Consider the following 21,205-nt stretch of genomic DNA (forward strand, 5'->3'; position numbering starts at 1 on the left):
GTTCCAGGATATTAGAAAGAAAGACAAGGGTGGGTGGGTTAATATCTTTTATTGGACCAACTTCTGTTGGAGAGAGAGACAAGCTTTCGAGCTTACACAGCTCTTCTTTAGGTCTGGGAAATTGACTCAGTGTCACAGCTAAATACAAGAGATTGTATAGCATAAGTACAGTAGAACCTCAGATTTACGAACACCAGAATTACGAACTGACCAGTCAGTTTGGAGCCAGAAGTACACAATCAAGCAGCTGCAGAGAAAAGAAAAAAAAGCAAATACAGTACAGTTATGAACAACCTCCATTCCCAAGATGTTCGTAACTCTGAGGTTCTACTGTAGTTCAAGGTGAAATGGCCTGATCAGACCCCTCCAGTCATGGGGGAGGAAAAAGGCAGCTGGGGGGTTGCTTGTGGGATTGTTGTAATAAGCCATAAAACCAGTGTCTCTAGTCATTTGATTTTTAGTGTCTAGCAAAGTTATGAATTTATGCTCCCAGGCTTGTCTTTTGAAGGTGTTGTGCAGGTTTCCTTTGAGCATGAGGACTCAGAGGTCAGATATAGAGTGATCATTTTGTGAAAAGTGTTCACCACTAGACTGCACTTCAAAGTATTGGGTTTGGGACCTCAGTACTTTGTCTTGTGCCCTTGTATTATGGTATTACTTGTATTTCAGTAGTGCCTAAGGCCCAAGCTGAGATCAGGGCCCATTGGTGCTTGATGCTATATGTACAGATCAGTGGTTCTCAACCTTTTTACCATTGTGGGCTGCATATGCCTGTATGGTCCTGAGGGTGTTAGCTGTGTGCTAATTGGGCTGCAGGTTGAGAACCACTTTTAGTAAGAGAACAACAGAGAGTTCCTGCCTCAAAGAGCTTGCAGTGTAGATGGACAAAGAAAAGGTCTCTGTTTTATTGGCAGATAACTACACAGAGGTGGAATGTCTTGCCTAGAGTTACCCAGGGAGTTTGTGGCAGAGCTGGGAATAGAACCCAAATCTCCCGAGTCCCAATTTGGTTCCTTAACCGCAGATTCTTTCCTCTCAAGGGTTCGATAACTAATATATGGGGGGAACTGCAGGGTAACATAGAACTTAATTACAAGAGTGGGTTGAATAACATTTTGAGTGCGGAGTTGAACTGAACTTGATGGAATTTAAGGAAAAGAACTTGGAAAGTCCTTGCTTTCCCAAGCATTCCAATGACTCAGTATTCTGTTGTCCTCTATATAATTTTGGATCTCTTGCTGGGAAATATAATTAAAGGGAAGCTTTCTCCATTGACAATTTTTTAAACACTGTTGACCATTATTTTTAGCTATGCTCTGAGGTTCTTCCCTAAGTAGTTATTTTGCTTCAGAAAACTGATTGCAGTAGTTCCCCTCTAAAGCCCTCTCAGATGTGTCCTGTTTTGATTGTTGTGGGTTTTTTCCCATGGAAGAGATACCTGTATGTGTTGCTGCTTGCTGTTCATCTGAGGAAAAATGCTTATTACTTACGTGTGTCTGGTCCATAGAAGCTAGGTTGTTGGTCAAAGGTTCGATATGAGAGGGTCAGACTTGCATTCGAAGTGGGATCTCTTGCAGTTTGCTTTCTGGGCTAGCCCACTGTTATAAATGACTTGTTTTGACGGACTTGTAGCTGGTCATGTAAAGGTTATTGACTTAGTGTTCTGATGTGGGGAATGTTCTTCCTGTTGCAACTGGCTTGTTTCCAAACAGGCCACCTACTGCTTCTTGCTATGGTTTATTGCTATTCGTGAGGCACTGAAATCTCCACAAGTAGCTAGTAAGGAGGAAATATCTGAGACTCACTTAGGTTTAAAGAAATGCTTTGAGCTGTCAGACTTGGAGGGAGCTGCTCCTGTTAGTTCATGTTCACAATAAGGGTCGCTTCTTGCCATGCACAAACTGGCATAAATTTGAATATAGCTTTAATCCCCATTGGCATTCCAGATCCACTTCCTAAAATAACACTTGACACCAGCACTATGGTAAACCTGCCTCTCTCATGCTTTAGGGTTGCTTTAACATCTGAACTAGAACAAACATGGGAAGAGCCTGTACTAGTTGCATGCAGCTCTTCTGATGTGAGCTATTGAAGCAGGTTGGAAATGATCTAGAAATCAACACTGAGATTCCTCTCTGCCCTCTCGCTGCAGCTGCCCTGCTGATGTCAGAATGTCCATAGTAAGTGAGATGGGCATTGATAAGTGGCTTAAATGCCAACCTGAACTAAAACCTCTAGTTTCATTTCTACTTCTCCATATTGGCAAGGACTGTTCTGTGTGTCCTTCGGAAAGCTAGGCAGAGCAAAATGCATGCCCTCTTTCTTCAGATTTCAATGGAGAGGAAGCTGAGTGGACCATTATGGCTAAATTTGTCAGTGGTGTGATGAAATTGTTAGAGCAGTGAACAAGTTCTACTTCCAACCCTCTAACCTTGGCCAAATAACTTAAACTCGGTGCCTCAGTTTACCTAGCAACTAAATTATTAAAAACAGCGCTCTAGGCTTACACAGCACTTTACTTACTAAAGACAGAAATGTTCCTGGTGACTACTTAGCTGTCTCAAATGAGGACTAAGGCTTGGTGTGCATGAGGACAAGCCTCGGCTGAAAGGCCTGTTAGAGTAAAGCTTGTTTATTATCCCTTCTCTAGCTGTTGAGAGCCCCAGAAATGCAAGAACCCAAAGCCTGGGCAGGCGTTCTAGCGCCATGTCTGCTCAGTATCCTCAGCAACCCGGAAGGAAATTGATGAAGGAAGCTGTGGAACGAGAAGCTGAGTTGGATGGTGGAGCTGCCATAGGAGAAGTGGGTGACTCTGAGCAGGAGGAAGAGGAGATGACTGAGGAGGAAGCAGAAACTGAGGAGCCTGAGAGTGAAGGTAAGAAAGCACTTGTGTTAGTGGTAGAAGGCAGCTGGAGGGGTTGCCCCTGGTATCTGTTGAGAGACTGGAAGGGTTTTGGGTAAGAATATCACCACCCATGTCATCGACTAGATTCCAGTAGAATAATGTCCAGCTAGATCTAGCTGCTGAAGAATGTTCTTATTGTAGTTTCTGTTCAATCTTAAGGGAATATTTCAGTGCTGTTGCTATCTCCAATAATGTAACCCTAATGACTTGTTAAAGGCTCACTCCTGATCATTGGTCTGTCTCCTCCTAGTAACACCACTTACTCTTTAGTGTAGAGTTATTTAGTGTCAGATCAACCAGTACTTTGAGCTGCCAAATCCCTGGGTTTTCTTCTGAAGCCTGAGGGATCTGCTATCACTGATAGTTTGAGCTGTAGGTTGCTCAGGACACGTACTTTTGGTCCAGCTCCATCCGGTTACATGTGCTAGCCAAAAATGAAATGCTTCTAACATCCAACATACAGTGTGAGCCGGGACCAGAAGTTCAGGGCAGTAGCCAGTTTGCACAAAGCTATGGAAATTCACATAGAGGTGAAACTGACATATAGGTAGACTGATGCTGTAATGTCAGGGCAGGCGCCACAGAGATCAAAGTGGTTGTGGTTATTGAAAGTGCTGAGCCAGTGCAAGGGCACAGATGGTGACCTGACATTATCTTAAATCAGTCTTGATTCTGCATTACACACAGCAAGAGGGGTATCTGCCTCAAGACTCTCCTCTTCAGACACCACTAAAGTTTACTCAGTCTCTAAGGAACATTTCCTTCTGCTTTCTTGTTGAAGATGTCGTTCAGAGTGTTGTGTTCTCCACCAAACAAGTCTCTGCATGACACAAGCCCCAGTACCATGCTTCACTGGTACAAAAATCTCCCAGAAAGCAGTGCACAGTGGGATGGGTGATTCGTGCAAAGGCATCCTAAAAAAATAACTCCTTAATCTCTGCTCCCGTCACTAGCAGCTGAAACAGTGTAGGATGGTCAGTCTGGCTTCACTCAGAATGCTCCCACTAGCATGTTTTGTACAGAGGGGCCAACTGGGTCAGCACTCGTGTCAAAAGAAATGTTGTGCATGTACTTAAGCATGCTACCAAGTGCACTTGCCCTTTACGTGGCTCTATCTGTAGTGTTGATTGGGCCTGCAATGCTCTGCAATGCTGTTTGCAAGGGCAGAACAGTGACGGGGGAGGGGTGTAACATTGGATAAAGGCCGGGAGGGAAGTCGGACAAAGAGCTCAGAAGCAAAGCATTACCCTCCTGTAGTCCTCTGAAGAGACTTGCTCAGTAGCCTAGCATAGTGCTGCAGTTCGCCACCCCAGACATAGGGATTGTCTGTTCAGAAAGGGTGAACCTGAGGGACCGTGACAGTCTGTGGCACTGCTCCAATCTCAGAGACTCTTGGCGTTGCATTCAGTGTGTTGGGCACTTGGTAGCTCTTTCCCTTTAGTAGATGACTACTGCTCAAGGCCTCTGGCACTAGCGCCGCGTTTCTGCAACAGGCTGTATAAGTCTAGCTGTTTGTAACTATCATTAGGTTAAAAATAATACCACATTGATCATACGACTTCAGGAAATCAAGAAACAAAAGCCCTACCAAACCACTCCCTCCTGAGACAGGAAGTCATGGAGTCACCACTTCACTTGCTTTTTCCTTCCTGCTCCCACTGGTGAGGGAGAAGCAGATGGAAGGTTCAAACATGAAGCTGAAGAGGCTAGATGAGAGGGTCTACCCCAGAGAAACCTCACCTGGTGGCTGCTGCCCCTTCTGATAGATGCAGGCTCGCAGCTCTCCAGAAGGCTGGCGTGGTCTCTCACTCCCACTTCTATTGCCATTCTATTACCTGGGCTTTAGCTGGCTGGCTCTTTCTGTGGAAGTGGGTGATTCTGCTAGACTCTGTCACTTCCACTTGTTCCTAAGCTCATCCCTGGTGCAGAGAGAATGGAGGGGTTTAACAGAGCAACTGGAATAGTTCTGTGCCACTGGGAGCCTCCTTTGGGAACCGAGTGTAGGCAGAGCCAGCTTCATCTCCTATGGAATCTCCTCTCGCCATGGCCCTGGAGTACAAGACCAGGTGTGCAGAGTTGGCCAGGCACATGAGGGGAGAGAAAGCAAGAGGTGAGGGAGGCCTAGGTTCGATATTAGGAAAATTTTTCACTAGGTGGGTGGTGAAGCACTGGAATGGGTTACCCAGGGAGGTGGTGGAATCTCCATCTTTAGAGGATTTAAGCTGCAGCTTGACACAGCCCTGGCTGGGATGATTTAGCTGAGGTTAGTCCTGCTTTGAGCAGGGGGTTGGACTAGGTGACCTCCTGAGGTCCCTTCCAACTCTAATCTTCTATGATTCTAAGAGGAGACAGTTTAATATCTCTCAAAAAGGAGAGAATCCTTATTGCCCTAGAAGCAGCTGCAATCTATAAGACTGTGTGGAACTGCTGCTGCTGTTGCTCGGGCTGTTGTGATCCCAATTAGAAGGAAGAGAGACTACAAGACACTTGCAATGTGGTCTTTGCTATAGAAAATTTGACATCCTCACCCTCTTATGGGAGCATTTGCAGCAGAACCAGCTCCAAACCACTAGAATCTAAGGCTTGAGTGTCTTGTGTTTTCTCTCCTCAGAGCTCTCCATGAAGACACCTGCATTCGTCCGGGCTAGAGCATACAGGCCATCTCCCTTGCTGTCCACCCCACGCTCCCTGAAAACTGCTGCTTCCAAGTAAGTGTGAACACGCATGCCACAGTGCTCAGGCAGAGCTGGAAGCTGCTGTAGCTGCTGGGGCTAGACCCCAAGGCATAGTTCCCTAGCCAGTTACCCTTGCAGCTCTCTGTGCTCTTAGATGTTGCTTCAGTGTGACAGGGAGCAGGAGGCCCTCAACTCTGGCTTTGGTAAGTGAGTAAAGGCAGCTACTGAATGACCGGTAATAAGTATGCCCCCAGGGTAAGTCTGAGGCCTCAAGCCCTTTGACTGCACACTCAATGAACTCTTTCCTTCCCTGAAGGCTCTTCGGAGTATTGGAGGCAAATCAGGGGTACAAGACTGCAGCTGCTAATGCAGTGCTATGGTAATATGTAGTAAATAGCCACAGCCCAAAGTTGGGGCCAGGAGACCCTGACAGGGTGGGGAAAGCTGCAAAGCCCTTTCTCATGTTAAATGAACTGTTGTCTTGGTTTTGGAAAGTTGCTGTTGTATGCTGTTGTCCACTTCCCATTGCTGAGCATGGGATGCACCTGGCTGGAAGACAAAAGACACCTCTGCCCTGGATCACTCAATACCAGTCAGGTTAATGGTTGACGCCACCTGGCCAGCTGTGTGCTTCATCAGAGCCAGCAATAAGAGGTTCTCCTGCCCTTGGAGCTTAGTCTCTCCAGCCCCAGGGCTGTCTAGCTTTGTCTAGCTTCTCCAGTGTTCTGGCAGAGAGTGATACTGTGAGCACCTGTGTCAGATGCTGCTCTGAACTGAGATGGTGAAGGGTGCTTCACAGCCTGGGCTGGCCGTGCTCGTTCTGCGTTATGGGATGTGGTGAGGGATAGGTCTAACCAACAGTAGAAAAGCTCAGTAACGTGAGACACCTCAGCCAGAGAAACCCAGCATGTGCCTGTTTCTCAGCCAGAGAGAGCGTGGGAGTTTGGTACAGGTGGCTAGTGTTGGAGACACACCACTTGCGTTACGCCACCAGAGAATCCCCTTCTGTTGCTGCATCCTCCCATGATCAGCTAACTCTGGCTTTAGGGCCATGATCTGCAGGATTGGGGACAAAGGGCCTTTCACAGCATCATAGAAATGTAGGACTGGAAGGAATCTCGAGAGGTCATGATGTCCAGCCCCCTTCACTGAAGCAAGTTCAAGTAAACCTAGACCGTCCCTGATAGGTGTTTGTCCAACCTGTTCTTTAAAACCTCCAGTGTTGGGGTTTTCATAACCTCCCTTGGAAGCCTGTTCCAGAGCTTAACATCCTTTATGGTTAGAAAGTTTTTCATAATCTCTCCCTTGCTACAGATTACTTTTTGTCCGACCTTCAGTGGATCAATTGATCACCATCCTTTATAATAACCTTTAACATATTTGAAGACTGTTATCAAGTCCCCCCCACAGTATTCTTTTCTCAAGACTAACATGCCCAGTTTTTTAACCTTTCCTCGTAGGTCAGGTTTTCTAAACCTTTTATTATTTTTGTTATTTTTCTCTGGACTCTGTCCCATTTGTCCACATTTTTCCCAAAGTGTGGTGCCCAGAACTGGACACAGTATTCCAGCTGAGGCCTCACCGGTAACGAATAGAGTAGGGCATTTACCTCCTATGTCTTACATATGATGCTTCTGTTCATAACCCCAAAATGATATTAGCCCTTTTTGCAACTGCTTCACATTGATGACTATATTCAATTTGTGATCCACTGTAACCCCCAGATCCTTTTCAGCAGTATTACTGCCTAGCCAGTTACTCCCCATTTTGTATCTGTGCATTTGATTTTCCTTCCTAAGTGTAGTACTTTGCGCTTGTCTTTATCAAATTTCATCTTGTTGATTTAGACCAATTGTCCAATTTGTCAAGATCATTTTGAATTCTAATCCTGTCCTCCAAAGTGCTTATGACCCCTTCCAACTTGGTGTCATCGGCAGATTTTATAAGCATGTTCTCCACTCCATTATCCAAGTCATTAATTCAAATATTGAATAGTACCAGACTCAGGACAGATCCCTACAGGACCTCACTGGGTACACCCTGCCTGCCTGATAGTGAACCATTGATATCTACTTTTTGAGTACGGTCTTTCAACTAGTTATGCACCCACCTACAGTCACTTCAATTAGACTATATTTCCCTAGCTTGTTATGTGGGACCATGACCAAAGCCTCACTAAAATCAAGATCCATCACATTTACTGCTTCCCCCCGTCCATTTGGGTCAGTAACCCTGTCAAAGAAGGACATTCGGTTGGTTTGGCATGATTTGTTCCCTTTACCCTATGATTCTCAATTGCTTATAAACTGATTGCTTAATAATTTGTTCCAGTGCCTTTCAAGCTAATAACCTTAGAATGACTGGGCTATAATTTGTTCTCCTTTTTAAAGATAGTACTATGTTTGCCCTTCTCCAGCCTCTGGAGCCTCGTCCATTTTCCATGATGATCACTAATGGTTCTGAGATTCCTTCAGCTAGTTCCTTAAGTACCCTAGGGTGAACTTCATTAGGCCCTGCTGACCTGAATACACCTAACTTACTTAAATGTTCTTTAACCTTATTCTTTCTCTGTTTTGGCATGTGTTCCTTCCCTCTTGTCAGTATTAATTCTGTCAATTATTTGGTCACAATTAACCATTTTAGTGAAGACCTGAAGCAAAGTAGCATTAAACGCCTCAGCCTTCTTGATGTCATCCATCATCTCCTTTCCTGCTAAGCAGAGGACCTATGGTTTCTTTTGTCTTTCTCTTGCTCCTAATGTATTTAAAAAACCACTTCTTACTGCCTTTTATGTCCCTTGCTAGGTGTAACTCATTTTGTACCTTAGCTTTTCTGGTTTTGTCCCCACATACTTGTGCTGTTCATTTGTACTCCTCCTTAACTTGTCCAAGTTTCTACTTTTTGTACGATTCCTTTTTGATTTTCAGGTCATTAAAGAGCCCTGATGGAGCCGTATTGGCCTCTTACTATTCTTATCTTTCCTTCACATCAGGATACTTTGTTGTTGTGCCTGTAATAGTTTTTAGAAATTGCCAGCTCTCCTGAAGTCTTTTTCCTTAGATTTTGTTCCCATAGGACCTTACCTACCAATTCTCCAAGTTTTTTAAAGTCTTGATTTTTTTTTAACTCCGTTGTCCTTACTCTGCTGTCCTCACTCCTTCCTTTCCTTAGAATCATGAAATTGATCATTTTGACCATGAGCCTAACCTTGCATGGTCATTTTCACTCACTGTCTTCCACCTTCAGATTTGCAACCAATTCCTCCCTCTTGGTCTGATTCACATCTAAAATGACTGTTCCCAGTTACTTCCTGCACCTTCTGAAACAAGTTGTCCCCAATACGTTCCAAGAACTTGTGTTTTTTCATATTACTTTTCCAGCGGATGTCTAGGAAGTTAAAGTCCCCCATTACTACCATGTCTTATGTTTTGCATATTTGTTTGTTTTAAAAATACTTCATCCATTTCTTCCTCCTAATTTGGTGGTCATGATGTCACTCCTGGTTTTTTTTCCCTCTTTTATTTTCACCCAGAGACTTTCAGCTGGTCTGCCTCTCCCCTCCTTCTGGACCTCAAAACAAGTATCTACATTCTTGATGTATAGTGCAACCCTCCTCCCTTTTTTCCTTGACTGTCTTTCCAGAACCAGCTTTACCCAAGACCAATATTCCCATCGTGAGGTTATCCCAAGTCTCAGTGACGCCAATTAAGTCATAATTTACCTTATTATTAATGCTTCCAGTTCTTCCTGTTTGTTCCCCATACTCCTAGCATTTGTGTATAGACATCTAAGCTGTTGAGCAGATTCCCTTACTGTTTCCCCTCTGATCCTATTGTAATTTTCCATTTCCTCCCATACATCTAGCCCTCTGTTAAGGTTACCTTTTTTTAATACTTGCCAGCCCCTTGGAACCTAGTTTAAAGCCCTCCTCACTAGATGGGCAGTTGGTGTCCAAAGATGCTCTTCTCCTTGGTCAGCAGATGGTCTTCTCCAGCTCTTCCCAGCAGCCCTCCTTCCCAAAACAGCATTCCATGGGCAAGATAGCCAAAGCCCTCCCACCTACACCATCTGTGCAACCATGCATTCATCTCCAGGATGCACATGTCCCTACCTGGGCTCTTCACCTCAACCAAGAGGATGGACAAGAACATCATCTGTGCCCCCGACTCCATCAGCCTTATTTTCAGTGCCCGGTAGTCACTGCTGATCTGCTCAGGGTCAGACCTGGCAAGTATCATTAGTGCCCACATGGATGAAAAGCATGGGGTAGTGGTCAGAGGGAATCCCAAAGCATTTCAACCCCTGACCTCCCCACAAGTCAGCCATCCATATCCCCATTTGACAGATTGGGTAAACTGAGGCACATAAGGGCAGTAACTTGCCCTAGATCACGAGTTAGAACCAAAGAGTCCTTTTTTCATCTTCATACTCTAGTTACTTCATTCATCTCTGGTACTGATCCGTTTCCAGCTGCCGATACTGTCCCGTCACACAGTCCTGCTAGAGCTCCGACCAAAGAACATGTGGATGGGGTGGAGGATGAGTCAGACAGAGCCACTGTGTGCAGGGTCTCAGGAAGGACTGGACGGAGACTCCAGAATCCTGGGTTCTATACTCTGCTCTGTCACTGCTGGGTGACCCTGGCCACTCACTTCCCCTCTCCGTTTCTCCTTTTCCCCTCTGTAAAATGTGAACATTGATACTGGCTCACTCTGCAAAGTGCCTTGGGCTCTCTAGATGGGAAGTGTAGTAAAAGAGTGAGTTGGTAATCTTAATAACACATACCTGAATTGGGGCGTCTGTTCCACGTAGGAAGATTACCGTAACGAGGCTCCTTCTGCAGAGAGGTATGGGACAAAGTCTCCGTGTAAGAGCACTGCGATGCTAAAAATACTGTGGTGGGGTGGAGTATCTAGGTGAAAAATGCCCCGCTTGCTATTACCTACTGAAGATGGTCAAACGTCTCCAAAGGCAAGAGTGGATTCTCTAGGGTGCAAGATCTAGGATTCTCTTTGGGTCTTGGTATTTATGCTTCCTCCACTCCACTTTTTAACTTTTGTCAACTGGCAAAAATGAATCCTGAGTGAATCCTGAGAGGCTCCCATCTGAGTATGCAGAGCTGGCCTACATAGCTACCCGGTTTCACATACTGGTATGTAACTGGAGGCACAAATGGTCACTTGGCTCCAGAACAGTTTCTCTGCTTTTGTAGTTCCCCCATTGCATAGTTCTGCTGACTGTGCCTGCAAACCAGACCCACAGATGTACATACCCAGTCCTGAAAACCTGGCCCTAGCGATGACTCTCCCAAGGTGCTGTAACACTGCAGGAGTCTCGCAAAGGAGACGATTTCTCTGACTCTTCCAGCATTCTAGGGGAGCAGAGAGAACTGCCCTAGGGCAGGCCTAGACTTGGCCCCTTCTTTTTGTGCTCTGCCAGAACTCATTTGCTCTTCCACCTATTGTGCCTGCTTGTTTGGTGTACTTAGTGCTTTGTTTCCCTGGAAGGTTCCCCCCAAAGCCTCCCCTGGCTAAACAGGCTGCAAAGAGAACAGCGAAGGCTCCCAGGAGAAAGCAAGAGCCTGCACTACCCCGCAGCTTGGTGAAGAAGATATTTAGCCATTATGTGAAAGTGCCAGTAGCCAGAGATGCATTTAAGATTGTTGAGAAGTGGTGAGTAGCTGCAAACTCCTCTCATCCCCAGCTCCTATTGCCTGCTTGCAGACCTGCCATCCTGTAGCACTCCAAGTGAGTAGAGGAAGGTATAGCAGGGGCTGCCATGCATTGAGAGAGGGGGCAAACTGTGTACTCTCAACACAGACCTGGCCTGCCGATAAGTGCTATGCAGTGCTCAGCACCCCATGCTGCTGTGCAGGGACCTTTGGTTTGGGGCCTGGCATCTCCCTTGAAATCAGCCACATTTGTGCTACTTGGTGCTTTTCTTGCTAGTAGTGGTGGGGAGGGGCTCCCCAGTACTCTTCAGGTGGCAGAAATCTGGCTGTGGAATGTCTGTGAGTGTAAAACTGGGCGTGGTGAAGAGCAGGGCTTTGTGTGGGGCAGAGCACCCCAGCAGAGCTGTTCCAGCTCAGTACAGTGGCATATTCTGCCATCTACCAATCCCCTACAGCTCTGGAGCTTTCCATCTGTCCTTGAGCTGGGGCTCCACACAGCTCTGTTCCTGAAAGCAGTGACCCGTGCTGTGTTGAGTTGCAGCATAGCTAGCCCTGTAGAAATGGCTGAGGAGGCAGAAGCTTTTGCGCTCTGTTGGCTGACTTCTCTCCTCTCCCCTAGCGTGGAAGTGTACTTCAGGCAGCTCAGTAACGACCTGGAGGCTTACACCATGCATGCTAGGAGGAAGACTGTGGAGGCAGCTGACCTGGAGCTCCTTATGAGAAGGTAGGGTGGAGATTGCTCTGTACTGATGGTTGCATGAAAGGGACGTGCAAGCAGTTTGCTGAGAAGAGCATTTCAAAAGCTCTAAAGAGATGAAGCATTTCTCACCGACAGGTGGTTAGGGATAGAGGGTTGGTGGGGAGACTGACTGCTGCTTGCTGTCCTCTAGAACTAGGACACTGCTCTAGCCAGTTCTGTAAACAGCCTCCTCGGAGAAAAGTGTTGGTCACACCTGCCAGTAGATGTGAAACCCTGTGTGTGCGTGTACAGAGCAAGCTGGGTAAGAACTCCTCTGCTCGCTCTTGCTGCATGGCTGGGTCTGAGCACACCTGGCACACCCATGCTTGTTGTAACTGTTGGGTGTAAGCGTGACTGTATCTGGCCTTGGCATGGCACAGCAGCTGTGTGATTTGTATTTCAGATATTAATAGTGTAAAATGTCCTTTTTGAGCAAACCCTTGAGGAATTTTTGGGTATAAATCTTGTCAGGGTAGAAACAGGGTCTTGTTAACTGTACCATACTGGTTTTTCTCTCCCCCTCACCCCCGCTTCAATGGAAGGCAAGGGCTGGTGACAGACAAGATGCCTCTACATGTGCTGATAGAGCGCCACCTTCCTCTGGAGTACAGGCAGCTACTGATTCCAGTTGCCATGAGTGGAAATAAAGTGATTCCTCACAAATAGATGTGTGCCGCCTGCAGCGTCCCTCAGGTGCATGGGAACGTGACACTGCAGCAGAGACCGGCTTCAAGCTGCACCCTGGTAACTGTTGGACTCCCTGTGGCCATTGTACATTAGAAACCTGGGTTAGGACTAATCTTGAGCTGACCCTGAGTTCTGCCAACGGCACCAGACCTGTCTCCTGTCACTGAAGCTCACTGGATCTCCTAAATGAACAGTGCAGCCTCCTGCTGATGTAAATGACTTCCCTGTCCTGAGCTGTGCACCCACATCACACCTGTGCAGAGGAGCCAGCTTGTTGCCGAATGTGTAAATGTCAATAAAAAGTGCGTGTTTTGCAGCACTTGAGTGCTGTGTGTTCCAAGGAGTCACCCCTTCTGGTGCACAGCACGTCATGCTCCCGCAGCCTCTTAGCTGTGCTCGTGCTCTTCATAGGACCTGGCTGGCTGCTATAAAGAGAGTATTTTAGGTGGAATTTTCATTTTACCTTTAACCCTTGCTGTACTGACAAGCAGATCACTTGGCAGATATTACCAGGGTATCCAGCTAGAACAGCTGAGTAATTGGTGTTTCAAGCTTCTCCCAAACACAAGTAGAACCCTCATTTCCCAAGATCATTAGAAGATAGAGAAGGGGTTGCACCTTAGTGTTCGTCTGACCTTTGGCTCCTCATCCACCTTACTTCTGCTGCTGTGACTCCTCACTCAGCTATGCTGCCAGCTAGCATGCAACTCTTCTACAGCCAGACCAACTCCTCTGGCAGGTTCCTGGACCAAGCATGGCCAACAACTTTCAGCAGAGCTTATGCCATTGGTATGCTGGATGAGGAAGGGGTCTCATACCATGGGGAGAAGGTAAGCCAGGGCTAAGTCCTAGCCCAGAACCTTTATTGCTCTGCCTCCCACTGCTAGAAGCAATGCTTCATTGCAGTTTGGAACTCAGCCAGCTTCCTAAGGGTTAAATAAACTCAAGATTTTAGGCACAGAATGACCTTTAAAGTCATCAGACTGTAATTGGAGGGAAGAGGGGAGAGGAATCTACATTCTGAATATCAACAAGCTGTTAAACCTAGAATTATTAACACTACAAGTAAATGTGAAGGGATTTAGTCCATTGCACTGCAGGTGTAGGACTGCTTCCTACCAGGGCTGCCCCATGTGTTCTCTAGCCAGTACTAGGTGCCATCAGTGATGGCACGCTTACCACAGCTATTAGAGACTGATTATGATTCAGTGAAATGCTTCTTGATAGTCACTGAATTGTATCATGCTGCACCTAGTTCCACCCACTCACCATTATTTTCCTGTTGGGGGGCTCCCAGCGTTCTGTGCACCTACTTCAGTAGTTTGGTTTCTAGCTACACTATGGTGTATTGTTGCTTTCCCTGCTCTGTGCTGACTTTTCCTGCTGTGGAGGAGCCCAGAGTGCATGCAGTGTTCCCGGTGTAAGAGCCTGGCTGCAGAACACCCACTATCCTCATCCAGCTGGGCTATGGTGCCTCTGCACCCCAAATTTTTGGGCAACTGTTCTTGCTGACATTCCACTTCACACTTGCACCCAACTGGCTGTCTGTTGCCTCAGGCAGGGATCTCCTGCCATTTCAGCTTTCCCCATCCCTCCCGTTATATCTGTGTTAGGAGAAGGGAACAGTCCAGATGTTTATACTCCTGCCAGGTGAATCTTAGCTTGTTTACTCCACCACCTAGCAATTTAGAGTGAACTGCCTGATTGCCTGACCCAGACCCCCCAGCTGACATTTGGCTTGCAGCAGAAGAGGGCTAAGGGAATTTTGAGAGGTAGGGCCCTGAGAGTGGGCAAACACTGGCAGGGATTAGTCAATGGCTGTGCAAAGTTACCAATACCAACTTGGCCCATTCCCTTGAAACAGCCCTAGTGAAGCACAGGCTGTGTCCAGTTATACCTGTATCGTTAGAATGGTGTAAGTCCTCATGTGGACATGTATTCTAGGAGAGGGGCTTTTTTGGGCTTGTTTTAAAGCACTTCCAAAGCAATGGAATGCTGAAAAAGGCAGTGTCCCCATGGAATTACAGCAGTATGACTGGTGTAGTTTAAATTCACACCCTGCTTCCTAGCAGGAGCACTTCCCCATGTAGCCAACCCCTTATTTAGAAATCTTGCTCTAGTGAAAAGTTGCCTGACTTCTCAAAACAAGGGAAGAGGAGCAGTGGGGGCTTTTAAACACTAGTTTTCCAGGCTGTTGAGTAGCTGCATCCACCCCTTGTCTTTAAGAAGGTTTGCAGATCTCAGGAGCTGTGACAATCAAGCAAGTAGTGCAGGGTTCTTGGAAACGGACATCGCTGTCCCTACAGACTAGCAGTCACTGGCCTCCAGCCTGCTCTGGAGGGATGAGCTGCCTCTGCTGGGACTGCAGAAAGGATGCCAAGTGCCCACCTGCTCCAGCAGGCAGCTGAAAATACTATTTACAGAGGCTACTGAGCTGCACAGGAACTCTTATCTGCTTGAGCTGGCTGCACTGCTGATACAAATCAAGAAAGCATCTCTGGTGTTAACTATCAGCATGTAAACAAACTCAGTGCAGTAGCTCCTTGGAGTAGCTGTTTGTAAAGCTAGACACTGAAGTCTTTAGCTGAGTACATATGGAGGAGAGGAGCTATTTAACAGTAAATATAGGCCCCTGCCTCTCCCCCTTCTGATAGGCTTTTGTAGGTCTCTTCAGGAAGGGGGCCTATTCGTCTGGTGTCTCCAGCCAGCAATCTCTCAATCACTGTGTCCATAGGCAGAGAGACGGTCTGATCCCACTGTTCTTTTGAGGCCTGGAATGCCAGGCAAATGTAGGCATCCAGTGTTAGGTCATCAATAACAGGATCAATGGCACAGAAGGCTGTCTTCAGATCGTCCACTTTCACCTCCCTGTGTACAAAAGCAACCCAAACAATACTATTATGTTGTCTGAGCCTGGGAATCTTATTAATGCAACATGGAGAATCTGTGCCCATGTCCTGGGGAGCAGGGATCTTTCCCATGAGTTCCCCTTCTGCCCTTTCCAGCAGCTGCTGTTCTGTATTACTGACAAAAAAGATCATTAAAGTTGCAAAGTGCAGCTCTCATACATTAGGAATTGCCAGAATTATGGCTGACTGCACTACCTTACTCCAGCCTCTTGTGTGGCTGCACCGTGACAATCTAACTGCTCATAGCTCATGCTACTTTTCCTGTCTCCATTTTGTGCACAGGATGGATGCCGCTCAGGGGATGAGTGGCTATTCAATGGTTTGGTTTCTTGTTCAGTATGTGCGGCCCCAGGACTTCATTTACTGCCACTCTTCAACCTTGCTCTAAAGACACAGCAACTATTTTCATCATGGGATTCCTGTGGTGCTCATCTCTGTGAAGCTCTGAGACACTGTAGTAATTGATTTTCACAACAAGCTGGGAGGTGAGAGTGTGGCACTAGCCCCATTGTCAGATGGGGATCTGGGGCACAGAGATTAAGGTCAGAAGTATCCACTAATTTTAGGTGCCTGATTTGAGATGCTTAGAACCTACTTTTTCAAAGTACTTGGCTTTATGTGGCATCTTCTATGTTCAGAGCATAGCTCCCATTGACTTCACTTGCATCTCAGCGCTCAGCTCTTCTGGAAATCAGACCCAGCATCACCCAGGAACTCTGTGGAAGAGGCAGGGCTGGACTCCAGGGCAACATTCAACTGCCTTCACCATGAGACCATCCTGTCTCTTCCTGCAATCCCCTACCTCCTGCACTGCACTGCCTGCCAACTTCTGCAACAACCTCCTTCACTACACAGCCCTGATTCACCCCTGGAGAAGTTCCATCCTGTGCACTGAATCAAGCAAGGGCCTGTGGAGAAAACAGTCTGTATCATAATGCATATGCAGAAACGGGGGCCGAATGAAGGTTGCACAGGTACTGTTAATTCTGGCATTACCTAACTTTTGAGTGCTTGACTTTGCACCTTAATAATGTTCTTTTAATGACATTTTTGTGTGTAATGTTTAGGTACTACAAAAAGCAAAGTGAAAAAACAAATTCCACCATGTGTCACATATTGACACCATGTGGGTCATCAAGACTGTTGGAACCTTTAGAGCCATAGCACAGATCTCTGCCACTTCAGCTGAGTAACTGACAGGAGTAGTAGATTAACCTCTCGGAGATGGGGCACATTGCCTGCTGATTTCATAGCCATTTGCTGGCAGCAGAGAAATGGTGAGGCTGTGGAGGGGAGTGCTCTCTAGTGGCCGCAGACTATTCTGCCTACTCTTCCCACAAGCCTGACCTCTTCTGCTCTGTCCCCTCTAACGGCCCCCTGTCCCAGTCATGTCTCTTCCCCACCCCTTGCTCTTTGTCCCACTTCCACTCTCTACATCTAACTCTTCTCATCCCAATCCCAAACTCCTTGCCCAGCCAATCTTAGTCTCTCCACTCCAGACTCCCTGTCCCAGTCTCCCCCAAATCTGGTCTCCTTATCTAGAGCCAGTACCCTTCTACCCCTCAGATCCTTGTCCACCAGCTCCTTGCTCAGACAGCCCAAATTCTGTCCCTCCTGGCTCCTCATCCAAATTGTCTCTGATGCACCTGGCCTCCAGTCACCCCCACCCTCCATTCCCTAGCCCTATTGACCGCCAGTCGCCTCCTTCAGGCTCCTCTTCAGTCTGTTTCCTCCCTCTCCTAGGTGCCTTGACCCAGTCTCCTTGCTCAGCCACTCCCAGTTCTCCCCTGCACCGGCTTCTCTTTAGATCTGTCTCACCTCCCCCCTCACCTCTGTCCCTCTGCCCCACAGGTTCTCAGTCCTAGATCCCCTCCCCCTGACTCCTCATCTGATCTGTCTCACCCCGCCCTGGCTTAGTCTGTCTGTCTCATCTAACCCACTCTCAGTCCCAGTCTCCCCCACCCTCCCTCCTGGCTCCTTGTCCTGATCAACTCCCCCTGCCCCGTTCACAGGTCCAGTTCCTGTCCCGTCTCTGCATTCAAATCAGGCAGCTTCCTCCTCTATGCTGCCTTGGTGCTGGCAGAGGAGTCAGAGCACGGGAGAGAGGGGCTCCTTGCTCAGTTCAAGTACCTGGATTCAATATGGGCCACTGCAGCAAAAGACCTGCTCAGCAGCCCAGGGCTGGAGCATGCTCAGTGTGGACAGATTCTTCAGGGAGTTGGTTGCTAAGTCTGTACTGAGCATGTGCAAACTGCAATGTTTCAAAGGCTTATAACTTGACTAAATGGCAGCAGATTTTCACGGGGCTAGTAAAAGGCCTGGACCTGACCAACAGCCACCCATCTGCCAAGTTTCAAGTCCCTGCTCCAAAGCATGGGGGCACTAAAGCTTCTCAGACAAGTTGGCGGGAATATTTTATCGTGAGCAAAGCAACGTCTTGTCTCGTTCTCAGAAATGGCTGAACTGTTTTGGCTGGAACTTTCCAAAATGATTCAGCCTGAGGTAGATTCTCAGCAAGGAAATTTTCAGCCCACCCGGTTAAAGCAACTGACAACAGGGTCTTCCAACGGGATGTGTGAGGGAGCCTTTATAACAGGTGGTGCTACCAGCCCTGCCCAGAATAATAAATGTGAGGCCAGAGTAAAATGTGTTATAGGGTGGTGGTAGCCAGCTACCCCCATGGTGCAGAGTGCTGTACAAGCCTGCGGAAGAGCTGCTCCCTGGGCTGAGGTGCTGACGGTTTAGATAGGCAGTGATGCCTGTGGTGGTGCAGGGGGCCCAAGCAGCGTCTGGCCCTAATAAGCTGAAACCCACCCAGCTTTCAGTGCTCTGTGGGTTACCAACACCTGTGCTATTTGCTCCTCTTACAGGGAGCTGATGTATGGGAAAGGCTGCTTTGAGGAGGCGCTCTCCCGAAGGTGGCCTGTTATCCCTCAGCTTAGTGCCCCCAAGGGTGCTCTGAATGCTGTGCCTGCCCATTGTCTGAACAGCTGCTATGTGAGCAGCAGGGTTGAATTCTGAATGATCCCTCAGCTAGCTAGGTGGCAAGACGATCGCTGCTGCTGACCAGCTAAGCATTGCACATGTCCTCTTCGATCTGCTGGCCCGCCCCAGCACGCTTGTTTGCCTTGCCCACCTATTCCATCTTCTCTGTGAGGCTGCATCCACGCTTTGAAACGGGGGCTGCCATTTCTGTTTGTACAGCGTGTGGCACAAGGGGGTCCAAGCCAGTGGTGACCACACTAGACCTGTCCAATGCCTGTGGAGAGCTTCCTGCTGGTTAGCCCTGTACATTTATGGCCCAGTTCCTGTACTGTCTGCTTTGAGCTCACTGCAAGGCAGCTGCACCTGAGGGACCTGCGCCCACAACAGGATTTCTTGGCAATCAAAGAGGGTGACAAAGAATGTGGCATCTGAACAGCTCAGATACTTACAGCGTGTTTCCCAGCTCGCTCCTCAGCTCTCTCAGATACTCCTGCTTTTCGCTGGCATGCTGGCTCTTAACCTTCGCAATAAAGGGCTCAGGATTTCCCTCCTCGTCCTGCAAGAGACAGCAGACCCCTTAGCAGTGCCTGGCTCGTGTGTCTACCTCAAGACCCAGTTGGACAGAGGCAGCTGCCCCTCTGGGTATATATTAAAGACTTGGATACGGAGGCTCTTAATGCACTGAAGCAGTGTCTTTTCTGCTAGCAGGACTGGCATATAACCAGCACGCTGGCTGCTAGCAGCTGCTCCATATATCAGTCCCCATCTCTGGAATCTCCTGGATCTCTTTTGTAGAGATCGAAGATTTTAGGTGCATCTCTCAGAATCATGTTCCCTGCTGGTTTCCCACCAGAGCGCTGGTGTGCTCCTGTGGCCAGCTAGCAGCATGCTAAGATGGTAACCTCCAACGCTCCTTGACTGAGGTGAGCTGAGCACTGTGGGCATGAAACAAGTTACATGGAATGGAGGGTTAAATGCCAACTAAACATATAGCAACTCGCAGGGAACTTCCAGTGCATAGGAGGTGAATGGGAAATGAATAGGTAGAAGGGGCAGAAAATACAGACCTTGGGAATTATGGGATAACTGTAGAGGACTATCAGAACCTGAGATCTTCCTGGGCGTCAGCCGCATCCTCACTGCAAAGTGGGCAGAGCAGAGCCCACCTTTAAAGCAAAGCCTGGACTCTAATTGTTACTCCCAGCCAGGAAAGCAAGCCCAGGTTCAGGACACATCTAAGCCTGACCACAAGGGTTTTATATGAGAACTGTGGGGGTTGGGGGTAACAGCCGGGTGAGCACACAGGGGAAGCTTGCGATGCGCACACATTGCAGGAGTGATGGTAACAGATGTATTTTGCACCTCAGTGCATTGGCACAAAGCCCCAGGTTTCTGTGACACCACACACACTTACTACACACAGCTATTGTCAGCGGAGGCTCCCGCAGCACTTTACAAATCCTAATGAGTGGAGCCTCTCTAGTCTGAGGAGCAGCAGAGAGTGTTATCCCCACTGCCCAGAGGCCAGAGACTGACGTGGAGAGAGGGGAGACCTCCTGCTGCTTAGTGTAGCCTTTTACCCCAAGAGCATCCGTTTCCTAGAGCAGCGGTTCTCAACCTGTAGCCTGTGGATGGCAGAGGTCCACAGACCATGTTTAAGATTTCCAAAGGGGTCTACATCTCCTTTTGAAATGTTTTGGGGTCCGCAAATGAAAAAATGTTGAGCACCAGTGGCCTAGACAGCCTCATGAAGTTAGGGCAAGCCTTAGGGCCCAGCAGGTGCTTAGTGCAAGCTTGCAGCTACGTTAATCTACAGCTCAAACCACCATTGCTAAAACCTTTTCCCTATGACCTGTCATCTTTCTAATCTGCATCCACACCTGGTGCATCCTTGCAAACAAACACGGGCATGTCATCGCCAGGCCGTTCACATAAGGACCATTTTCTGTCTCCAGCTGCTGAGACAGCCACCCCTCTGCCCTCTAAGGGCAGGTCTACACTACAAAAGTGTTAGCCTAAGTTACATTGATATACAGCCACCGCAACTGCCACAGTACTTGAATCAATTTTACACACGCCTGCTACACTCTTTGTGTCGGTGGTGCACATCCTCACCAGAAGTGCTTGCACCGATTTAACTGCCTGCCAATGTGGGGTATGCTAGGACAGTTTCTGAAAGGCAGCAACAGTAGATGACAGCAAAGCAGTATCGACACTGACACCGCGTCAACCTAAGTGCTACGACTCTCGCAGAGGTGGAGTTATTAAGCCTGTGTAGTGGGTGTGTTACACCAGTGGGAGCAACATTTTAGTGTAGACACTTACATTTAGGTTGATGTAAGCTGCCTTAAGTCAACCTAACTGCAATGCAGACTAGCTCTAAGTTGAATCAACATGAAGGGCTGGGATTTAAGAGCTGGGCCTATTTGAGGCTGTGGCTTCAGCCATGGCTTTTGTTAGAAATGTTGCTGGTTACCTGCACACTGGTTCCTGAATATTGTGCTCATGCCCTTTCTTGCTTCCTTCTGATGGAGTGTGACAGGGTGGCCAGAGACCTGGAACCAGCCAGCCCTGGTCAATTGTCAGAGCCAGCTGGAAAGGGAGGAAGTGGTTATCAAAGCCAGCAAGTGGCTC

At 47.7% G+C, this 21,205-nt stretch overlaps 2 protein-coding genes across 2 annotated transcripts in view; one reads left to right on the forward strand and one right to left on the reverse strand.

Annotated features, from left to right (window-relative positions):
- Positions 1 to 12,993, forward strand: part of CENPT (centromere protein T) — a 40,629-nt gene extending 27,636 nt beyond the window's left edge. Inside the window, exons 10-14 of the mRNA XM_067553046.1 lie at positions 2,651 to 2,875; positions 5,517 to 5,613; positions 11,088 to 11,252; positions 11,871 to 11,975; positions 12,533 to 12,993. Of these exons, the coding sequence (XP_067409147.1) occupies positions 2,651 to 2,875; positions 5,517 to 5,613; positions 11,088 to 11,252; positions 11,871 to 11,975; positions 12,533 to 12,656 (716 nt within the window). The 3' untranslated portion in view covers positions 12,657 to 12,993. The remainder of the gene's footprint in view (positions 1 to 2,650; positions 2,876 to 5,516; positions 5,614 to 11,087; positions 11,253 to 11,870; positions 11,976 to 12,532) is intronic.
- A 1,820-nt stretch (positions 12,994 to 14,813) lies between these two features.
- TSNAXIP1 (translin associated factor X interacting protein 1) overlaps positions 14,814 to 21,205 on the reverse strand; it is a 42,187-nt gene continuing 35,795 nt past the window's right edge. Inside the window, exons 15-16 of the mRNA XM_067553106.1 lie at positions 19,021 to 19,127; positions 14,814 to 15,545 (exon numbers count right to left, since the gene is read on the reverse strand). Coding sequence (XP_067409207.1) covers positions 15,290 to 15,545; positions 19,021 to 19,127 — 363 coding nt within the window. The 3' untranslated portion in view covers positions 14,814 to 15,289. The remainder of the gene's footprint in view (positions 15,546 to 19,020; positions 19,128 to 21,205) is intronic.

This window comes from Emydura macquarii, unplaced genomic scaffold (assembly GCF_026122565.2).
Source record: "Emydura macquarii macquarii isolate MOO-44397 ecotype Brisbane River unplaced genomic scaffold, CSIRO-AGI_Emac_v2 contig_295, whole genome shotgun sequence".
NCBI lineage: Eukaryota > Metazoa > Chordata > Testudines > Chelidae > Emydura > Emydura macquarii.